Raw genomic sequence first — 20527 nt, 5'->3', positions numbered from 1 at the left:
GCATCTTTTTTCAAAGGCCACTTGACCAAGACATTCTTTCCACAAAATATGATTCTTGATTTACATGCTCCACTTGATACACACTCCATTTGTTACCACTTGTTCGGTCTTGTTTGTTAGTGCCTAATTGGAGGCAGCCTAATGGTGCCAGGTTTCACAGGAAAGGTACACTTGCCTTTCTTTTTCTAATACTCATCTTTACGTATCTTTATCTCTCAGATTTGGGGCAGTTGTGGGACAAAAATGTTGTGTTGCATGAATTATTTATTTTACCAGAACTCAAGCACTTAAATACTTAGGAAAAGCTATCCACACACTACTTGTTCACTTTCAGGTGCTGTATTGGTGTTTTGATTACTTTGGGAATTTTGACTATCCTGTTGTGTTTATTATACTGTAGTCTCCTGCTGTTACGTTTTAACTTTCATTTTTATTTTAGTGTAAGTTTAAAAAAGAACATCAATCAAGAAAGCATAACTTTGGTTATAACAGTATTCTGAACAGCCTGTTATCTTTGTGTCTGAAAACCACTTGACTTAATTGCAGTCCTAATCAAGAAAAAGCTAAGGAGTACACATAATTCTTTCTAAAAATGTATTCTTTTCTTTTAGAGGGCAAACCAGAGAAATTTTTGGTGGGTCTCTTGGAGCTTCCTTTTCGAATTGGAGTGCCTTTTAGTATTCCTTTGGAATTGCAGGATGAATTTGGTCATGCAACACACTTGACAAATCGTATCAGACCAATTCTGGAAGCTAGGTAATTCAGCCTTTTTTTTTTTCTTTTTTTCTTTTTTTTTTCCCCTTTCTTCATGTGACAGTAATGTAATAATATTTAGGGTTTATCTGAATGATATACTGGGAATTTCCCACATAAATTAACTGATATTTTTGCTTTTATTTTCATAAGAATATCTGAAAGTGTCTTGTATATTAAAACACTGTTTGTTTTTAAATTGATTCTCTTGTGTTTTCTATATATTTTTCCAGTGGATTAACACTGAAGCATGAAGACATACCTGTGGCAACAAAGTGTGTCATTAAGGGTGTTATAGCCAAAGGCTGTGTAAATAGTTGCCAGGGAAAGGTAGGCTAATAAATTTAAACTTTAAGTAACATATTTTAAAAAAAGACACGGAGAAAATAATTTTTTGTGTAAAATGAATTGTCTCGTAATGTTAGCTTAAGTTTGGTCTACATTAATGACTACAGATATTTCTTGGGATATTTTCAAATTATCTCCTAGAGCTCTACTTGGAGCAATTTGTATTTCCCGTACCTCTGATCTTTTCAGCTTATGGGACTGGAGCTGGAAGGGCTGAGCAACATATGGGTGGGTGTGTGGTAGAGTGTACCCAGCACGCCAAATCAGCTGCCTTAGCTTGAACTGGTGCTGAAATTGATTTAAGCCAAATCATCCTGGTGACGTCTGCACCGAAAGATGGTAGGGAGCTAAAGAAGATGAAATCTTCCAGTCTTAGTTGAGATGATGAGTAGTTATAGCTAATATGCAGAGTGTCTGCTCAAACATCTTTAAATGTCTCCACTAGTCTGGTTGCACTTTGACAGTGAATGTATTATCCAAATCCAGCCTTATGGATTCTGAGCACCTTACCAAGCTTCTACTTCACAGTAAAACCCAAAACATACATTTCATGCTAAAAAGATTTTTTTTCATAAAACAAGTTTTAATGCTTTTGATAAATATAGATTTAAAGGTTTTCTTAAATAATGTAAAAATTATTTCTAAGGTATATTTACACAGCATTTTAGACAGGTCTTCATCCTTTCATTTAGTCTCATAGTCTAGCATAATAAAGACGGAGCTAGGAGATGAGGTACACCAGTATGCTGTTGATATTGTTGCTTAGAAAATAGGAAACAATGTTGCTGGTGGAAAGATGTGTGAAGAGGAGAAAGAGCATGTTTACAGAAAGACCTACTTACTGCAGATTAAAGGGTGTTCAGTGGACAAAGTTCAGAATTTAAGGTGAAGGGCAAGAAAAATGACAGAAGATGGAGTGGATTACGCGAAATAATTTGTATAGGAGCAAATGTGCCAGACTTTAGCAAGAGATAAATTGGGTAAGGGGCAAAACAAAATCATTCAAGGAACTTGCAGTACAGAAATAATATTGTTCCATAATAATTAAAAAAGAAAGAGTTGTTAGTTTCTTATTTTTATTTTGCATTCTCTGGTTTTAATGTGAAAATTTGTTTTAGTGATACAGTTTACAGCAGTTATTTTTTTTACATCTGAATTAAAGCTGAGATGGATGGTGGTAGTGGTACATTGCTAAGGAATAACAAACACAGAATTTGCAGGCCCTTTCTTAAAAACTACATGTTTTTTTGAGCTGCTATATTTTTCCACATTAAAACAACCTCTGAGCAGGAAACTAAAAGTTATGATACATGTTTTTCATAGTTTCAGAATCAGGTAGTTTAACATATAAATCCTGAATTGAACGTCTCTTGTTATAGTACCATGGAAAAGTCAGATTTCATTACAGGGGAAAAAAACCAATATTTTATTGCAGCACTTCAAGACAATTTCTAGGGACTTCTGAAATTAACATATATACAAATTGATATGATTATGTGAGACTATTAAATTGTTTTGTTTAAGGTTAATAATTAAAATATTTTCTTCATTAGAACTTTAATCTGAAGATTACTCTTCCTGGTTTGAAAGAAGATACACAAGTCATTAAAATAAGATTGCAGCCTGGTAAGTATCCTTAAAATATTTAGGGGAAATTCTCTTAAATTTTATTCTGACACTATTAATGAAAGCTTCTCTCAAGAAGGTAAAATATTTAGTGATACATAAAAAAGGATCCAGGTTATGACTAGAGAGGAAATAAAGCCAAGAGCATATAATTCTTGGCAAGAATATCATTGTACTCACAATTCAATCTTATTTACTGTTCTGGAATTTTTGTCTGTTTATTTGAGACACATTTTTTCTTTTAATTACTTTAAATCTTTTTCTAATCTAGCACCACTGAACAGATTAATTTCCTATATTGTTTTTCTTTGGCATTAAGACATTTAACCTGTACTAATCTGCATTGACCTGTTCTCCCTGCATAAAACACCTTATGAATGAATAAGTGCTCATTCAGTTTCTTACCTCAGCAAAGAGAGACGCTTTGGCAATTGATTTGTGTCTGAAATTTTAATGTTACATGTTGAATTTATCATAATGCAAGACCAGAACATAGAGGATTGTAAGGACACTGCCCTTACCAGAATTTTGTTTTGTGGATGTCTTGATTCTGAGGATTCCCTTGTTACCTGTGTTTTTCTGAATTTGGGATGTAAGGTGTAGTATAAAAATTGAGTGTTGGCCTCCCAGATTACCAAACTTCAGTCTTGTCCATGTAATTTTGCATAGATTTTGTCTACAAGTTTAATACCAACAATGCACAGTTTAGTCCATTATTCTTTATCTTTTGAGGAGTTAAGGGTTTATATAGAAAACATTAAAATGATTGGACTTGAGACAGACTGTGTTGTGTGTTACTGTTATTTACCTTGGACTGAAGGCAGCTTCATCCTTCGTTTTGCTTCTGACAATGTAGAGATGCTTCACTATCTCTTTCTTCTCACTTCAGTTATATCCTTGGCTTTGTAAGCTGTTTTTTGAGGAAGGAATAATAAAAGCTATTTCAGTCTTATTCTTTAACCAGTGAGTTTGAAATAGAAGTTTTAATAAATCATGCATAAAGGATGCTTCTGAAAAACTGCCATCTGTGTTTCTTCAGAGACTGTCTTTTAATAGTAATATATTACTTCCTTCTCTTTTTAAAAACTGATAAAATAATTGTGTTCCAGGAGATAGACTTACTTGAATAGCTTCACTTTATTAGCTAAGTAATGACAACAGAATTTTCTTTTGCATTTGTTTGCATGCAGATTGTAGCTGTGATAGCTTTGGCAATTAATTGGATATCTCCACATTAATATTTTTGTGTTTATCATGTCAGAAGAAAGCTCCAAGTTTCTTTTTGATGAACTTGAATACATATAGTCTGTAAACAGAACTATATCATGTGTTTACACCTTGCATATTATGAATTTCATCATGTTTGTCTAAGTGTTCTCTACTAAAATAATTCGACAGATTGGCAGATGATATATATTGAAGCACAGAAATTGTCTAGAACTTTTCAGTACAAAGCAGTATATATACCTGAATTGTTTGAAATGGGTTGTTACCACAAATATCTTGGTAGTTTGGCTTTAAAAACTCCTTGAGATAGCAAAAACTGAAATTTGGCATCTCACAAGTTATCTAAAATGTAACTATTGTTCTGTAATTGTGCATTTTTTACAGGCCCTCCTCGTCAATTGAAAGTAAAACCAGATTCAGAAATTCTAAAGATAGAAAATGGTACAGCTTTTCCCTTTCAGGTTGAAGTACTGGATGAATCAGGAAATATAACAGTGCAGCCAGAGTTAATTGTTCACTGTAAGGTAAACTGCATTTCATAGTGTGCCATAAAGATTTTGATTCTTGCTTTTTAAAGGGCTGGAAAAAGAATCTGTTTTGGGATCCATGTGGAATTTATTATCTTTAGCAAAGCTTTTGAATTTTCTACAGCCATAACTATGACTTCTTATCTCTTATCTATTATATGCCATTCAGGAAGTTTTAGAATGAGTGGAACCTGGCCATACAAACAGAAGAGAAAATTATGTGAGGATATATAGGTTCGATTTTAAGGTCTTTTAGGCCATATTTATCATCTAGAATGCTAAAATTTATTCAGAAAAATAACTTCAGCTTATTTCTGATATTTTTTAAGTTGAAAATTCAAATCTAGTACCTAAAAATAATATTAGATAAGACTATTATCATAAGTACCAATTTAAGCTCAGAAGGGAACGCATATCTCGCTCTGACTTTAGGAAGTAAAAAAACTTCCCCTTTTAGCCTTCTTTTTTGACTCAAGAAAGTGGCTTTCCCAATTCTAGTGAAATCCAGCAGTGATATATATAGAAAATATATATCAATATATTTTGCAAATATATTTGCTGCAAAATAGTCAGCATTCCATTTGCACTTCATACGTGTACATGTTCTTTCTGTAGACTGGGTCTGCAGTGATATGATGACGTTTCGAACATGACGTTTAAATTCCTTTAATGTATGATGTTTAGTAAATTAATGAAAAGGAAGTTTATTTCACAAGTTAATTGAATTTATTGCATAATGACAGAAGATTTTAATAATTATGTGTCATCAAAGCAGGGGAATAGATAGTATATTTTATTTCTGTAATTTACTCCTTTCTTCCACACATCTCTTATCACCTGCAGAAAAATACAGGTGTTGGTCTTACAGTTGTTGGAAAACTTGGATATATTAATTTTTTCTGTAAATAGTTATATGTATATTTGGACTTGTGCAAATAATAATTTCTAAAATAATAATGATAGTTCTGTAAAAGAAAGTTGTTTTTTAATCTTACATTTTAAATAGTTTTTAGGTGCTTCAGACCTTCCTGTGTATTCTGTGGACTGCAGTAATGGAGGAACAAACATTTTGACTGGTCCAGTTATACATGTACAGAATATCAAGAAAGACCAGATACTGAAAGCAAGGTTTGAAGTACTTGTAAGTATTGGTTGGAAGTTTATTAAACAGTCTTGCCAGCATTTTTTATGAATAAGCTTAGCTCCCCAGAGTTACAGGTTTAGGTATCAAAAACTTCATAATCAGGGGGCTATGCTTTTTTATCACTAGAAAATCATAAAAAGGCAAAGAGTTTTACTCCATTTTTTTCTTCACTTCTTACTCTATTTGTTTAATCCCTGAGGTGTTTCAGAAATATGCATGTTGTATGGGATTTTTCTTCCCCTTTTTAATTCCTGGATTGTTTTGAAAAATTGCCCTCATTACATAAACATTTAGTGTGATGGCAATCAATAGTTTTTTTGTAGAATTTCAGATTCAAAGCTCCCAAAGTATGAATTTTTTTAAGTGCTACTGAACATTCTAGTTCTCTGGTAGTCAGGAGAGTCACACTGCTCATAAAAATAAGACCCATGTGTATTTTACCCTGGAAAAATGTGTGAATAAGTACTAATATAGCAAGATGAATTATATGAAAGGATACTTAGGATTACGCTTTAAAAGTATTTTGTAAATTTTATGAACTACTACTTCTGGAATAGAAAAAACTCTAAATAACTTAGCATTGATTCTAGTGTCTGTTAAAAGTTGTAAGAATACTGGTAGGCCTTTTTGATTTACTTTTGACAAGTCAAGCTGATTTCATGTTTGGACACCTGGTCATAACTGGTGATCCTGTAGATCAGAGTAGAGCCATAGGCTATTACGGTGTTATGTGTATGCATATCTAAATTTAATATCTTAATTAAATGCCATTTTTTTCATCTATTAATAGAATTGCAGAGATGTGCCACCAGTGGAGAAGATTATAAAACTTCTTCCTAGCAGTCATGTTGCAAGACTACAAGTCTTAAGTATGAATGGACAAAAAGCTCTTCAGGTTAAACATCAGGATGAAATCAGCTGTGTTGCTGGCCAAGTCATGAACAAACTTATATTTCAGATGTATGATGAAGCAGAAAGGGAAATACCCATAACTGCAGCTGCTGCAGAAAAAATTAAGGTAAGTACTTTTGAGTAAACAGCAGCATAATATGGGGGAGAGACACAAAGCTGATACCCTTAAAATCCATAAATGTCAGACTATGAAATAATATTCCTCAAAACTGTATTAATATACATGAAAACTTAACTCTCCTTTTAATTATTTTGTAAAAATATTTCATTAATTAAATGTTAAGTAATGCTTCAGGGTAATATTATGAAAAGCAGGTTACTATTTCCAGTTAGTATCTCCTAAATGCATAAAATAATTATGACATAGCTGTGAGTTCTCAGATCCGGGGCCTTCCCAACATTTAGGAACTTTGAATAGGCCTGTTCCTATGAAGGCTTGCTTGCCTATCTTACCTCCCTGTCAGTGGAGCCTAAGAGAAACATAAAGATTCACCAAATACATCACACTTGTATCTTTCCTAACTCAAGTTCAGTGAGGGAAACCTAATGTATGTTTTGATCTGCTTGGGGTTATTTCCAAGTGATTGACTGTTTTTCAGCAGATAGCATTGGTTACTGCTGGGAAATATCCAGGTTTTCCATTGAAAGCTGCTGTTGCCTGTATGTAATATCAGCCTATTTAGAATGACTACAAGATATATTATGTAGCTAGTAATTTATAATTTAGCTTTTGATTAATTTATAAAATTTTAATTTTAGGTTAACTGGACACCTAAAATTGACAGAGAGCTGTTGATGCAGGGATTATTACCTGATGTAAAAGTACCAACTTCAGTAAAAGATGTACGTTACTGTCTAATTACGTACCTTGATGAGCACGTGTCTTTGGAGAGTGCATTCACAGTCAGGTTTGTTCATTTGATATATTTCTTTATTAATCATATTATTAGCATAGCATTGTAAATCTCATTACTTTGGGGTAGAAGTCTTTCTACAGAAGCTGAAATAATGAAAGCAGTTCGCAGATTAGCAGGAGAATTTAAGCTCGGGAAGTGGGTAGGGTTTGTGTAAATTTATTACATGTTAGAGCATTACCTATGTGAAAGATTCCATTGTGATGTGCTTGCATCCAGCACTGTAGTCACTTGTGTATGTATACATAGACTGAAGAAGATGATTGATGTTTTTGTAAACTTGCAGTAATAGAATAACTCAGAATAACTAGTTTTACTGAAGAGTTAGCTGACTGTTGACTGAGAAGAAAGAATATCACTGCATAGTTCTCATATGGTTTCTCATCAGTTAAAACTGACAGGCTGTAAATTGAACTTTAAAATTACCTGTTTATCACTCTTAGTGATTTTAAGACTTGTATTTTATAAAGTTTATTAAGAGGAATCTGATTGTATATTGTAATTTTAATAGGTTAAAATTAACAAATTAATTCACAGCACTCTGATACCGGGGTAAATTTGCAGCAATTAGTAATTTCATAGATTTGCAGTAGGAAAATAAAATATATATGATAAAACATTATGATTGCTATTATGTTATATTCACCTTGATGAGATAAATAAGTCAATTTTCATGTACTCAGACCAGTTCCTGATGAACCCAAACACATTAAATGTAAACTAAAGGGCTCAAACACATTGCAGATGGGTGAAGAACTGCAGAGTGAAATTGGTGAGTGTTCACATATTCTTAATTTTCTTCTAAGATACATTTATTTTTCTTGGTAGTTTGTTAAGACTATTATATATATAGATGTCATCAAGAGTAAATTACCTTCAATTACTTTAATATAAAAAACAGGTTTACATTCTCTTTCACAGAGATTATAAGACTTCTGAATTGCCATTTTACAATTCTGGAGTTACTTTCTGATAAAATTTGTCTCACTTTGTACGTCAAGACATTCATCGTGCCTAGTTCAAGTTGTTCATAAATTTCTGTTTAGTTAATGTATTCTGAAATCTGAAAGGCCATAACAGCATTCAGACTATTGCTAAAGCATGGACTTCAAAGTGACACGTTTTAAGGTTAACTTACCCTAAGAGGAAGAGATAGTAGAGATTAGTCTTCTCATTCTCCTTTGGTTTCTGTTTGCAGTTGCACATGACATAGTGAGAAATTAAAAATTCTTACAGTATTTTGGGACATTGAAAGCTTGTGTGTGAATGAAGAAAGCACATAGAACAAATGAAGAGGTTGAAAACCAGCTTTCAGTTTTAACATTTCTTTTTCTTTTAACTTCTTCATAAGAAATAATATTTTTACTCAAAGAAGTGGGAAGCACAAGTATGGGATATGACTGTATAGATATATTTGGTTTTTATCCACAAGACTGGGGGTTCTTATCAATGTATATAAAACCTGAAGAGTGTTGGAGAGCAAAGAAATTGAAGCTGGGCTTTTCCTAGGTGTGTTTGGAGACAGTAAATAGAGGCAGTGGGCACCAAGTGGAACATGGGATGTGCCCCCTGAACATCAGAAAACACTTTTTCACTTTGAGGGTGACTGAACACTGGCACAGATTGCCCAGAGTTTGTGGAGTCTCCCTTCTTGAAGATAGTCAAAAGCTGCCTGTCTGCAACTGCTCAAGGTCACCCTACTTGGGTAGGGGGTTTGAACCAAATGACATCCAGAAGTACTTTCCAACCTCAGCCTGTCTGTGATTTAGTGACAGTTATTTAAATTTTCTCTATATTGAGTCTATGCTGTGTATGTTTATATTCCATATGTTGTATAATGTTTCATTAAAGCAGCTCCTGAGGTAATCATCCTAATAATCGTTTTAATCATCATCATCTTTTTTAACAGATGTAATGATTACAGATCAGTTTGGAAATCAGGTTCAGACAGTGACATCTGCATGTGTAAATTCCCTAGGAGTTTCTGGGCCTGGACTTGATAAATCAAATTTGAAAGTAACTTGGCAGGTATTTATAAGATGTCATGTGGTTTATTACATTGTGGTATTTGTGTGGTAATTGTCTTAATTCTGTTACACAGAATTGAACCAAAATTGTGGAATGGTAGTCAAATTACACACTAGTTGGTTGCTCAAAGCATTAAAATTGTATTATCCTGTTCTAAGGAACACAGCTGCATCTGTTAAAAATCTTATCACTGCTGCAGCTATACAATGTAGAGGCCAGTTCATTTTGTGCTTGAGTCAGGTTTGCTTTTTCTGGTTCATTGTTCTATATGTTTTCTTCTATCTTGCTTTTAGTATTTTCTTCTGTATCATTTTATGTTGGTACAGTTAATTTTAAGATCTTTCGAAGAACCTTGTAGAACAGACTGTTATCTGTACCTTTTAAAATATGCTGTATATTACCTGAAAAACAGGTTTCTGAGAAATTCTTGGGTTTGAAATGGGTCACTTCTTACTCATGAAGTTTATTTAAATTAAGCAGAAGGAATAGAACTTGCAGCTTAATTTTTAGTCCACTGGTCCAGTATCTCACAGTAAAAACACCAAATAGTATTTATAAAATAAATGCTATATGCTATATTGAAAAAATACTAATACATTTTACTTTGATTTATTTGTTCTTTATAAAATCTTATCTTTGTTTCTCAATAGGAAAGTACTCAAACAATGAAAGTAAAAGGTATTCGATATAAACCCTGTTTACTTGGAAGCAAAGAACTGTGCTTTGCTTGGCGTGAATTTTCTGACTTTATCAGAGTGAATTTAGTAGCAGGATCCCCAGCTAAACTGCAGCTTGTGGATTGGCCAGAGTTAGAAAAGGTAAGTTGAACAACTGTGGTTTGAAGAAAAAGCGACGTGGTCTCTTGTCAGGTATTTTAATTCCATTTTTTGTGCAATAGCTAACTATATTAGACTTTTAAAAATAAACTTATTTTGGAGTGATCTAACTCATATGTGTACATTTACAACCTTAAATATTGTAAACTTTATTCTTCCCCATTTGTCTTTCTACAGATTGTGTAACTTTTCTTTGGTGCAGTAATTTTACTGTGGGCTGGATCCTGACCCCCATCTTTCACTGCTGTAATCCTTAGTGGTAGTAACGGCTGGCAGCCTATCTCTCCATCTCTTACTGGGGTTTTTTGATGTTCAGGATGTATGATAGCAGCCCCAAATTTACTTCAGTTTACAAGTGTTTACTGTCAGAAAGTAAACACTTAGTGGAGTACAGGGCTTAAGGGAAATGGGTGGAGATTTTTGGTGCTGTACATCTATTTGCCTTGGATTTTTCAAATTATTTTTCAATGTTTGTCATGGGGTAGCTATTTGGCTACTTTGGCTATTCAAATAATAGTGTTTAACCTGCTGCAGAAACCAGAATAGAAAATTGAAAGTAGAAAAAACAAAATTGTAACTCTGAATAGAGGACAGCAATCATGATTGGTATTGTGGGAAAATTGAGAAGGAAGTTACTGAAGAAAATGAAACAAAAGGTTCAGGGGGTTGTATAACTATTTTTGTTCTCTAGGCAGCTGTTTAAGTATATCAGAAAATAAAAGTTTTAGGCCATAGCTCTTCCTACGACAAAGACACTGCTAAGGCCCTTGAGAATCATGTCCTTCCTTATAGTCACATTAACAGGAGTAACCCAGGTCATTTAATTCAAGCAGTGCATTTCATTTTAACAAGAGAATATAAACAAACTAGAAATACATTCCTGCATACCCTTCAGTCATGGTCTAGCCGTTCTGGAAGACAAATAGTATGGAAAAGTTGAACACCATTGCTCTGGGGATTCCTGAACTGCCCTGAATGTCCAAGATATGTAGAATTTAATAGTATCATGCATTTGTATCTCTTCCAGCCTGTTGCAGTGATTAATGGTAGAGAATTGCAGAGGCCCCTTATTGTTCAGTTGTGTGACCAGTGGGGAAATCCAGCTTCTGAACCTAATGTCAAAATCAGCCTTACAAAGAGCAACAACTTAAAGGTAAGCATTGGCCTTATTAGCTGACCTTTGTTTAATACAAGTTTTTTTGTCACGCTCATGGTATGTTAATTTTCAGGACATTTTTGAAAATGCTAATAAAATATTGTAAGAGCACAACAGAATAATTAATGTAGCATAAGAATAGTGGCAACAAATAACATAAACAGGTCCCAGGACAACAGCCACACATATAACTAAATTCCTGTAGGGACAGTATCTGAGTATAATTTGAATACATTCCAGATCTTCTACAGAACCTTTTTCCAAGTTTTGCATGCATATCACACCACCACAGCCCCCATGTTATCAGAGGTAATTTACTGAATGACCATGATGATACAGTCTCAACTAGTAACCAAATAATTTTTATCTGGTTGTTCTTTGGTCTCTTTGGTTTTGATTCCTGAATGTATGACTTACTGGTCTGTATATAAAGGTGGTCAGCAGGTTTGGGCCCCACTTGATTATCCTGTGAAAAGCATTGGCAGGATAAATGAATTAAAACAATGAGGATGCAAATCTAGCTCAAATTTAAGTGGTTACTGTCAGTTCCATGAATCAGGTATGAGTATCAGATGGTTTTCACATTGGTCTGTACAAAGGACTTTGACAGAATACTTTGACATACCATTCATTAAAATTTTTATTCCTGTTTTTGAACAGAAAAAGGTAAGTCAGGCTGTCAAATAGTCCTGCCTATCAGTAAAGAGACTGTTAAATTGACTATATTTATTATCAGGATATATTCATCCACCTCTGGACATAACGCTTTTTCATTTGGGGCTGGTCCTGTTCTGTTTTTGTTCCTCCTTGCCGTGCATTTGTGTTCCTCAGTTTTCTCATAACACAACAACCAAGAACCTTCTTCTCTAGAGCTGTTCCACAACCTTAGATTTTGCCCAACTTAACTATGCTATTATTACTTTTTTTTATTGGATATTTTGAAGTAGATTTCTTGATATCTTGAACATTCTTCTTCTGTATTTTTTTTACTGTCTTGCCTTAGAAGCCAGCCTCACAGTTTGGGGATTTTTTCTTTTCCCCAACTACTACCTTTATGGTGTCAGCTGAAGTTCACTGTGGGTTCTAGTTATGTTCTCGAGAGAAGACGCAAACTTGGCAGTAGCACTGTGTGGTTATGCTGCCTGGTCAAATAGATGTTGTGGTGGCATGCTGCATCTTTTCAGATTTTATGCCTTCTCCCAGGGAGCACCAGCAGCATGTCTTAGAGTCCACAGGTTCTTTATCTTAGTGGGATGTGGCCAGGAGAAAGTGTTCTGAAAGCCAAGGTGGATCATTGTTGTAAAGTGTTTATCACAGCATGCTCTGTCTTGCCATTTCCAACAGGTTGTATGCAGAGTCTCCTAAAAGAAATAAGAAGATTTTGGGAACTGAAATTCTCAAATAAGCTGTTCTCTATATTTCATATTCCACCCTCGAAGTCTCCAAAGCTTGATACAATGTAGCGTGCATTTCCTGTACTCCTTTATCTTACAGATCTAAAGCTAAATGAGAACTGGAGGTGTGCTGTAACAGGCACTAAATAGTTTGTAGAAGATTCTTGGATCTGAAAATACATTCAGATTAACATCTGCTATGGATGATCTGATAGCATCAGTAGCAATTTAAAAAATAACACTTATCAAATATTAGAACATATTAATGAAGAAAAATATGCTAATTCAGATGAAGTGATTGCTTTTAAAAACTGGCAGAGAATTTGAAACCTCTTCCTTAATATTGTCTTCATAACAGTATCTTTCCATAATTTACAGTGCAAAAATTTAACTATAGCTCAAATCAACAGACAGTATGTAGGCAAATGAGATAAACTTTTTATCCTAAGACTTAATACTGATTCTGTATCATTGAAAGAATTTATCTTTTTTTTTTGACAGCTTGTTCCTTCAAACCAGCAACATAAAACGGATGACACTGGTAGGGCTAACCTGGGAATTTTTAGTATTCACGCACCTAGGTAAGTTGTGAAAACCAGATGCATTTCATAAAGTAGTACCAAATATTAATCTAGAGCTAAGATCAAACATTGGTTATTCATATGCAGATGGATGGGCAGATAGTAAGTTCTAGAAAATTAAGTGCTTAACTAAATAAAATTCAGTAGCTGCTTCTTCGATCTACTGAGAAGTTGCTGCTGTAATTTTCTGAATCCTGTTTTTTCTGGTGATGGTAAACCTCATCTTATTACTGTCAACCTGCACTCAGTGCAAGTGGTATTTTAAACCACTTTAAAGTTTTGAAATGTAAGGTCTTTAGGTGGCCAGTTGCAGACACTATGCTTTTAAAGTAGGAACACATTCTAAGAGGGTTTAAATCCCACTTCCTCTGTGCTAGACATTGTTTTAAAGGATTAGGTAGAGAGTCCAAAGGAATTTTAAATACATATATATTTAATTTTTCCTATCTGCAACTGAAATGCTGAAGTCTCATTTCCAGCAGATGTGTGTCCTGTGGCTCCTGCTTCTTCATGTTGTGCTTCTTCATGCTCACTTCATGTGTACGTTCCTTTACACATTTATGTTCCATATGGCGTTTCAAATTCATCATTTCTGTATCCTCCTCATAGTCACAGTTCTGCAATCTACTCCCCATATCCCTGAGTTTTCTGAGCAAGACAGGACAGGGTTTGCTCTAGGTTATTTTGGAGCTAGCAATAAGTGCTTGTTCTTTGCATTCAAATATGGAGGATTTGACCCATAATACTCTTGGAAGAAAATTGTTTTAAATGCTGTTGATGGTGCTCAGTAGTGTGTTTATAATGCCTGTGACTTGGTAGAAGGATGATTAATATTAATTATCAGATTGTTACTGGAGGTTAGAAACAGGTGTGACATCATACTATTTACAGCATAATCAAAACTGACAGGAGAATGCAGTCTCTATACAGTTAAATACTGTACTCCCAGTTACATTTGAAAACTTGAAATTTAAGTTCTTAATACTGTAAAAAAAATCAGTTATTTGATAGCATTGAAGACATTATATACTTCCAGTGTACTTTACTAGCTGTGAATGGTACTCAGATTCACTCTTTGGAAACTTTTATCAAAGCAGAATGCTCCTCACCATTTTAATTGCTTCCTGCTTTACTGTCTTCTGCTATTTGAAGCTGTAGTTGCTAGTGTCTTACAGGCAATGAAACATGATCAAAATAATGAAGTATTAACACAAACTTAATTAAGTTAATATCTTAAGAATAAATTAAACTCATGACTTTACTTGTCTAACATTGCATTAACAGTTCCGTTTTTTTCTTCTCTTTACTGCTACATTACTAGATATGGTTTAGCATGCTTTCATGTACATTATTCAGACTTGAAGCCTGTTGAAAATTGTCTTTTCAGACGAGATCTTACATCTGTTTTTATGATTTCTGTATATTGCAGGGGAGAGCACATTATACAGCTTAAAGCCTCATACAACAAGACAGTATTGGATTGTCTTGTAATCACAATAAATGTCCTGCCTGATCCTGAGAAACCTGTCTGCTTAAATGTTAAATATGACAAAAGTCCTTCTTTTCCAGCAGGAAGTACCTTCCCTGGTAAGTATATGGATCTTTGGTGGAAACCAATGACTCAAGCTTTTAGTGAATTGCCTACTGTATTTTTTTGCTTTTTCTACTCTGTTTTCTTAGTTCTTTCTAACAGCTGTGTCTGAGATGTAACACTTGGACAGAAGAGATCTGTAGATTATCTTTGGAAAGCATTTCAAAAGACCACTTATTTATTTGTTCCAAATTTCTCCTCTTATCCATCTAAAAATGGTAAAACTACAGAATCTCTTTTCTGTCTTATGAAAATGCGATCTGAGCTCATTCATGTATGTTTTCCCTGATCTCTTTCAGTGGAATATTAACAAAGGAAGTAGCTATGAAATTCTAGGCCAACTGTGAGCCAAGACAAACCAAAAAGTAATCAGTAATCAAAATATTCTTTTCTCTTACTGTATTCTCTCACAAAGGGGTTTGTTTTTTGACTGTCCTAACTTATCAGCCAACATTTTTATGGTGGGAGGTTGCTGTTTTTTAAAAAACTCCATACAGTGTTATGACCTTGATTAAATTCACAAGGTATTTTAGTTTTGCCTAAAGGAATCATAGAATGACAGACTGTTTTGGGTAGGAAGGGGCCTGTAAAGATCATCTACCTCCCCCTGCTAAACAGACATTTTTCAAATGTGGTGTGCAGTGTAAATCAACCAGGTTTTGATTTAAGAAGATAATTAAACAGCTTCTTCCAGGCAATATAATCTACATAGTATATATAACAATAATTTTTAAATTAAAATTAGATAATAAATTTGGTATTAGCAGGCTCCTAAATAAATAAAATACTGACATCCTAATTATTTGATTTACTGGTAATCTCAGGTATGCCCAAGGGCAGGCACTGTAATCTTGGAGGGGGTCATGCCTGAATTTTTCATGCACATCAAAGCTTCCTTCCTTAAAGTACAAAATTCAGTCCTGCATGAGCAGTGCAAGTTCATTTACATGCATTAAATCCATGCACTTTGTTCACATTTTGAACTTGAAGAAGGGTAACTTTGTTCTAGTTTGGATTGTATTTCCTTCAGATTACTGCACTTTCTATATGATATACGCGTAAAGTGAAACTTTTCATATTGGGATATAAAGTGGTAGGTATTTTGGCTGCAGAACCAGTCAACAGTGAAATATCTCCCTATAGCCTATTTCTAAGAGATAGAACTGTGTCATCCTAGTCCATAAGAAGTTGCCAAACTCAGCTTCAGATTCAGAGTCTGATTGCTTGGGAAAATGCTTGTGATGTTGGTACAGTCTTTTTACAGCTTCCGTACCTTTCTATCTAAAGTTCAATGGCTAAAGTGCTTGTGAAGGAGGAGGGGGATTTGGATTTCCTGTCCTTGAAGGAAGAAAACACCTATTTAACTACCTAATGTTACTCATCCTGAAAGCAAGAAACAGCCTGGCATGAGGTTTTGATAAGAAAGATAAACTGAGAAAGGCAGGCTTGAAATTTTAGGATTTTTTTTTTTTTAAGCTGTCATTGGATAACGTAGGTGTTTGTTTTTTCCCTAAGGATTATTACCTGGTCTAATTACAGTGATAAGGAGAGAAGGTTTCTCATATCTGGTTTGAAATTCTAAGTGGGTTTGGCTCTTTTTTATATGCATGTTTTGTAAATTTATTTTCTCTTAAGTATGAGGGAGACAGAGAAATTCATGAAGTTTGAGCTTCTTAATTCTGAATAAAAAATAATCTTCAAAACCATGTTTTTCATCCTACAGATTTTATGGTTAGTGTTCTTTCTGAAGATGACACCATTATTAAAAATATTAATCCAGCACGGATTTCTATGAAAATGTGGGAAGCACAGAGCAGCCGGGTTAGGACACCAATTGATGTAAGTCACCAAAATGTATTTTCAAAATGCGTATAAAAATTCCAGCATAGGACAAACATAGTAGAAGCTGTGTTTCATTTGACTTAGATCCATAAGTAACAAATATTACAGATCAACCCTGTGTGTTTATCAGCATCTGTCCTGTTACAAATTATCAGACTGGTCAAGCATCAATACTACAGTAGTGACAAAAATGTTACTATTCTGCAGAAGTTAACTCATAAGCACGGAGAGTACTAGACGTAACCATGTTAAATTTTGCAAAGAAAAGACTGTGAGAATTAAGATCATGAAATTCATATCTAAAATATAGACAGTCTCACTGTGGGCTATCAGTACTGCAAATCATCAAGTCTTGGTAGCATGTTACAAGTACTTTCAGTACATTGTATTAAATTTTTTGCATCATTCTTTACAGGTTACAACGTTCAGCTGTAGTAAAGTGAAGGATGACAAGGAAGATGGCTTCTTCTACTTCAGGTATAATAGCATTTATTCTATAATTACTCATGGAACTTACTATGCAAAATGCATAGTTTGAAATAGAAAGAAGTTTATGTTTTGATAATAACAGTCCATCAGAATTAGAATGATATGGAAAAGGTGAAAGATACTAGCAAGATGCATTGAGATGAAGACTGAATTCTTTCCTAGATACTTTTGACATTTGTATAATCTGAGAGTAGAGAAGAAAAGAGTCTTAAGATGATGTATTAGAATACATTCTGAGAAATGCTAGCAATAACTACATGGAACTACATTATCAGCTTGTAACTTATATGGTAACATTCTTTAATTCTTTTCAATATTGCTTCAACTACTGTAGAATTGCAGGTTGGACAAAGCAGACTGAATTCTCTTTTTACTACCTTCTCTATCTGTGCATCATGACCTTGGTCCTGTCAGTTTAGTAGTTGTTCCTTGGGCTACTTATTCAGAAATAGCGTCTTAGATGAACAGTGGCAGAACTAGAGCTCGTCATAAGATGGTGCCTAACTGCCACATTCTTTCTACATCTATTTCTAGAAGACAATCTATAGGATTAGTTAAATAGTTATGGTACTAGCTGTTGATACAAGCTTTTGCCTCCTGGGGGTGGGCTTTTCTTGACATAAATGCCTGTAGTTTACTAGTAGTCCACAAACGTCCAAAATTAAAACTCCCATCCTTATTGAAAAATTTGAAAGGAGAGTAGACACTACCCATTAGCAGACTTTGTAGTAAAGTATGTTTTACTTGTTGCTACCAGTGTCTGTGGCATCACTGTCTACCAAGTGACTTTCTCTTAGGTTTTTGTGTTTGTGGCACAGTCTCAGATGGTTTTCATCTGTTTATTGCCAGTCTATAAATTCCATAGCAATTGTGTAATTTCTTTTTCTAAAGCCTATGTCTGTCCAGACATGAGATTCTTAGCTGATTATTTACTAATTAGTGTTTTAATGTATCCTGACAAGGCAGATGCTACTGTCAATCTTAAAGTAGATAAAATGCAGAAAAGAATTGTTACTTCTTTATCTGAAATCTAAAAAAGGAAAAGTCATGGCCTGTTCTAGAAAAATATTAAAGCTTTGGGATTTTGATTTTTCCAAATTAGGCATTCCAGGGAATCTTGAATATTACTCCTTCCCAAACAAAATCAGAAGAAATAAATTACTTAATATTGACAAAACAGTTAAAATGGTGTACATTGAAAACAAGAATTTCATTAATCCATTCAAAAGTGCCACATGTCATCCTTCAAGAAAAACCTGAATTTTGGCTGTTTGCATCTCCTCAAAAGTTTGTAAGCATTTGTAAGTTCCTGCTATCCCTTGCTAAACTCTGCAAAGATCCCCTGGATGCCATGGTGGGTGAAATTATAGCAGCAGAACTTCAGGTGTCTGGGCTTTTCTTTGTATTTTGATGGTAAGGGTCCTTTGCTAGTAGTCTACACTCTGGAATGCTGTTAGGTAGAATAAAAACTTTTTTTCTCTCTCACTATACTCAGTCTTGACCAGTGGTCCAGGTTACCCAACTTTGTACAATCTAAGGAAGGAATTGACTACTCTGATTTTATGAAAATTTTATTAAATTTGGAGAGAAATGGTTGTTCCAGATCTAGACATGTCTATGTTTTGTTCTGGTAGCTTTATGAAAATTCTGAATAAGAAATGAAATGATGTAGACTTGCTGATTTCTGAACAATAGGGCCATGACAAACTTTCTGTCATATAGAAGAAACAAACTCTTGGAGGAGACTTTGCTCATTCAAGCTTCCAGAAGCCTTACTCTAATTTTCAAGGAACTTTGATGGCCTTCTTGGTGAAGGAGGAGTATTATGCCTTAGTAGGGCTTTCTAACTAGTTTGAAGGATTACTCAGAGGTTGCTTGCATACTTACACACTTGTGACTTCAATATTTACTCATGTTTGCATGGGTTTTACTTTTGTTTTTTTTAGAGATAAAGTGGTTCCAGAGAGAGTGGGCACTTACATTATCCAATTTTCCTTTGCAATGGATAAGACAAATATGCTCAACAGCGAACAGGTTTGAATCTATAATTAATTGTAGGTAGCAAGGAACACATATACAGAATCATCTGGGTGAAATGTTACGATACTTTGTAGGTTTAGAATGCAAATAGTTTCACAAGTTTTGAAGAAAATTATATTTTTATTTTCTATAGTTACTGATTTCAAACTGTTGGTTATCAAAATTTATTTTCATTAATTTCTCTAAACAATTTGATGGTATTACAGAGGTGCATAATTTGAAACCTAGCAGAACTGCTTTATGGTTGTGCTAATTTATTTCAGGCCTGTCCTGAAATAAAGAAATGTCACGTACATTTGTTTCAGTGTTTTTTTTGAGAAACTCTAGTGTGCATGTGATTTGCAGTTAATTATATCAATCTTTATTTTATTTTGTTTTATTTTATTCTTCCTCCTTTTTCTGCTAGATTATAGTTGAAGTTGTACCTAATGACCCTGTACGCTTGTTACCTGATTCTTTACCAGCTACTCCAGCAGTTTCCAATGTTCGAGCTCTTACCAGCCGTACACTGGTCAAGGATTTATACCTCCATTTAATGGTAACTATACTTGCATATAAAATCATAATTAGGGAAATACAGAAGACTGCTGAAACTATGTTGAATTTTGCTGTAAGGCATTGCTACTGTTCCTTTGCAGATTCGCTTCATTAAAAAAATATGTTAATCAGTGATTTTTCAGCATATGACAGGTCCATATTGTTTCATTTACATACAGATGACCAAAACTGAAATGTTTGGTTCTTGCTGTCAGGTATCTCAGTTGAAATCCATGTCTTGTTGCCACACAAAAAAATTGCTTCAATAATAGATTCTAGTGGAAAAATACTTATGTGTACAGCAGATGTTTTTCTCTGTGATTCTTCTTCCTAGGACAGTTTCTCTTAGAAATCTTATCTTACAAAAATTAAGGTCTCTTGAACTTTGAGTGTTCACAGGGTTAAAAGGAAATCACTTACCAGCTACCACAATAGCAAAGCAGACTCAGCTTGTGGAAAAGTAATTTAATTTAATCACCTGTTAAAAAAGATTCATGTAATAAGAAACAAAGAGCAAAAAACTAAACAACACCACCTTCCCCACCCTGTCCTAGGTTCAGCTTTGTTCCAGATCCCTATGTC

The 20527-nt window shown here is 34.2% G+C and overlaps 1 protein-coding gene across 3 annotated transcripts in view; it reads left to right on the top strand.

Annotated features, from left to right (window-relative positions):
- Positions 1-20527, top strand: part of SMCHD1 (structural maintenance of chromosomes flexible hinge domain containing 1) — a 64868-nt gene that overhangs the window by 29215 nt on the left and 15126 nt on the right. For all 3 annotated transcript variants that reach the window (XR_004496065.1, XM_015619133.2, XM_015619134.3), the window contains 17 exons: positions 612-756; positions 987-1083; positions 2655-2727; positions 4339-4478; positions 5488-5622; positions 6416-6643; positions 7297-7445; positions 8135-8223; positions 9361-9479; positions 10130-10297; positions 11343-11468; positions 13367-13446; positions 14876-15033; positions 16761-16876; positions 17295-17356; positions 19315-19402; positions 19815-19946. Coding sequence is in view for 2 of the 3 variants with exons in the window: in XM_015619133.2 (XP_015474619.1) it covers positions 612-756; positions 987-1083; positions 2655-2727; positions 4339-4478; positions 5488-5622; positions 6416-6643; positions 7297-7445; positions 8135-8223; positions 9361-9479; positions 10130-10297; positions 11343-11468; positions 13367-13446; positions 14876-15033; positions 16761-16876; positions 17295-17356; positions 19315-19402; positions 19815-19946 (2105 nt within the window). In the remaining variant the exon portion in view is untranslated. The remainder of the gene's footprint in view (positions 1-611; positions 757-986; positions 1084-2654; positions 2728-4338; positions 4479-5487; positions 5623-6415; positions 6644-7296; positions 7446-8134; positions 8224-9360; positions 9480-10129; positions 10298-11342; positions 11469-13366; positions 13447-14875; positions 15034-16760; positions 16877-17294; positions 17357-19314; positions 19403-19814; positions 19947-20527) is intronic.

The sequence above is a fragment of the Parus major genome, chromosome 2 (assembly GCF_001522545.3).
Source record: "Parus major isolate Abel chromosome 2, Parus_major1.1, whole genome shotgun sequence".
NCBI lineage: Eukaryota > Metazoa > Chordata > Aves > Passeriformes > Paridae > Parus > Parus major.
The sequence above is the reverse complement of the archived record's forward strand: the minus strand, read 5'-3'. Positions and strand labels throughout refer to the sequence as shown.